The sequence below is a fragment of the Mandrillus leucophaeus genome, unplaced genomic scaffold (assembly GCF_000951045.1).
Source record: "Mandrillus leucophaeus isolate KB7577 unplaced genomic scaffold, Mleu.le_1.0 Scaffold200, whole genome shotgun sequence".
In the NCBI taxonomy this organism is placed as follows: Eukaryota; Metazoa; Chordata; class Mammalia; order Primates; family Cercopithecidae; genus Mandrillus; species Mandrillus leucophaeus.
The window spans coordinates 846,114-848,852 of record NW_012102033.1 but is presented as its reverse complement, the minus strand read 5'-3'; the positions used below and the strand labels follow the sequence as shown (position 1 = coordinate 848,852).

General features: G+C 56.3%; 1 protein-coding gene across 1 annotated transcript in view; it reads right to left on the bottom strand.

Moving 5' to 3' along the window:
* The window catches only part of BCAT2 (branched chain amino-acid transaminase 2, mitochondrial), a 16,421-nt gene that overhangs the window by 9,341 nt on the left and 4,341 nt on the right, over positions 1–2,739 (bottom strand). Inside the window, exons 2-3 of the mRNA XM_011979348.1 lie at positions 2,317–2,391; positions 1,839–2,039 (exon numbers count right to left, since the gene is read on the bottom strand). Coding sequence (XP_011834738.1) covers positions 1,839–2,018 — 180 coding nt within the window. The 5' untranslated portion in view covers positions 2,019–2,039; positions 2,317–2,391. The remainder of the gene's footprint in view (positions 1–1,838; positions 2,040–2,316; positions 2,392–2,739) is intronic.

The following is a 2,739-nucleotide window of genomic DNA, read 5'->3' as shown; positions in this document are numbered from 1 at the left end:
ATCACTTGAACCCGGGAGGTGAAGGTTGCAGTGAGCGAGACTGCATCATTGCACTCCAGCCTGGGGGACAGAGTGAGAGACTCTGTCTCTAAATAAATAAATAAATAAATAAGAAAAAAATAAAATAAAATAAAATAAAATACACGTGGTTGGCCTGCAATCCACACATGCCCTGGAGTGAGGGTGACATGGGGACGGCATTGTCTTACTCCCTCAGCCGCCCCCCTCCGCCTTCTGGACCCACGGGATCACAGCAGCACGTTCTGTCTGCCTGGGCCACAGGCTTCCTCTGCGCTCACTCCGCTGAAGAAAAAGTACTGGGTCCCCAGCCAGAGGACAACTGCTGTGCTGGGCTGAAGGCAGAAGTGTGTGGTGGTCTCTAAGTAACCAGCTTCCTGGAGGCTCAGCAGGCGTAATCCTGCCCGTCCCGCTTATGCCCTGGCAGAAGTGTCTGGCTGACACATTGAAGGTGTACGTGCTCTGTACAGAATCGACTGGTGTTGCGTAGATGTCCACAGTGCGAGGGGAGAGGGGAAAAAAACAAAACCTTAAAATTCTGGAAAGGAAGGAAGAAAGGAAAATATGGAGGGAGGGAGGGAAAGGAAAGAAAGGAACGGAATAGAACTCTTAATGCCACAGAATCATGCTCTGGAGGACCCAAATCAGCCAAACTGCTAACCAGTTACTGGAGCTGCAAGATGCTCATTTAAATCTTGTCTCAACCAAAGTTTCCTCATGAAGACTTTGCTTTCAGCCATAGCTCTAAGTCCTAAAACCAAATGCCTCCTGGATCTCCCTCCTAGAAACTTCACAAGTCTCTCAGGCTCGCCAGGTACCACAAAGCTGCTCTTCCTCCTGGGTTCCCACGTGGGGACAGGCCCAGGGTCCACCCGGTCACCAGCCCAGCCTCCTCGCCTGTAACTCATGTCCTCCACAAGGCCTGAGAGGGCTCTCACTATACCTAGACGTGGCCCTGCCCCTACTTTCCTCAGAGCCCTTGATGGCTCCCAGCACCCTTGGACAAGGCCCCAGCCCCTCGGCTCCTCCATGGCCCTGACATTTTCAGCCTCCTCCACCACGATCCAATACCGCAATTTCTCCCAAATATACCAGGCTCTGCTCCCGTTTGGGGTTTGGACTGGCTGTCCCCTCTTCTGCCATCCCCCCCAACTGCCCCCTTGCCACCATCTCCCCCTAGCTGTCCCCTCTCCTGCTGTTCCTCCCCTGGCTGTCCCTCTCCTGCCATCCCTCCCCCGGCTGTCCCTCTCCCGCCATCCCTCCCCTGGCTGTCCCCTCTCCTGCCATCCCTCTGGCTGTCCCTCTCCTGCCATCACCCCCGACTGTGCCCTCCCCCACCATTCCCCCCAACCCACCGCTGTCCCTTCTCCTGCCATCATCCCGGCTGTCCCTCTCCTGCCACACCCCCTGGCTATCCCCTCTCCCACCATCCCCCCAGCTCTCCCCTCTCCTACCATCATCCCAGCTGTCACCTCTCCCGCCATCCCCACTAAGCTCCCCTTTATGCCAGAAGAAGCTGTGCTTTCTTTCAAGTGAGGCGGGGTCTCTACTAGCCTCCACAGGGCCTCCATCAGAGCATAGATCACACTGAGTTATGCCCACAGCATGGGGTTTTCCAAGTGAAGGAACGGGGTCTGCTCATCTCGGCGAACCCAGCATCACCGAGCATGGGCCTGGAGAATGGAAGGCCTCAGAAAACGAATGATGAATGCACAGAAAGGAGAAACACGCAACAAACAAACCAAGGGAGGTGCACCTGGCAAGAGACACAGCAAGGAGACGCAGACAAGGATGGGGAGAGAGGCCGGCCACTATGCCACCTGCAGAGAGTAGTGGAGGCTGGAGGAGGCTGGGTGCAGCGTGAGGTTCTGGAAGGGCTGGATTCGGGGCTGACCCCAGCCCTTGTCATTCCATTCCACCATCAGCATGTGGTCGGTGAATGTCTTCCCAAACACCAGAGGCTCGCCGGGGCTGGGCTTCTTATGAGGCTTCTGTGTCATTTCCAGCTGCAGGTCTGCAGCCTGAGGAAAGACAGGGGTGTCCTAGAATCTGGTCACAACCTCCAAGTTGAAAAACTACAACTCCCATGAAGCCCTGGGCCTCAGACCCATAGAGAAGAAGGACCCGTCACCCTGGAGTATTCTGGGACATGCAGTTTCATCCCTTTTCCACTGCCCAATGCCAAGGCTATTAGGCTACCCACTGCCATCTCTGGGCTGTGGACCTTTTGGAGATGCCCAAAACCAGCTGCCAGCCCCCTCCTCTCTCAGAGCCAAGCATCGAGTTCCCTCCTTTCACCTTGAAATTGGAGGAGGCATATCTTCTGGGACCACACAGAAGCCAAGGGGCAGAGAGAAGCTTTCGTGCCCAGATCTGGGTGGAGAAGGAAGTGAGAGAGAGGGTGAATGGGGCGCAGCAGGGGCCCTGGCAGCCCACTCGCCACCTCCTGCACCTGGAGGTCCCGCTGGCCTGCCTGTTCTGTCCCAGTCTCAGTCTATTCTAGACAGGGGCAGGTGGTCCTGATGGAGGCCAAGTCCTCTCCCTGCCCCGACGAGGGTTCCCTAGGAAGAGCTGAGTCAAGGCCGGGCGTGGTGGCTCACACTTGTAATCCCAGCACTTTGGGAGGGCGAGGCGGGCGGATCACGAGGTCAGGAGATCGAGACCATCCTGGCCAACACGGTGAAACCCCGTCTCTACTAAAAATACAAAAAGAAATTAGCC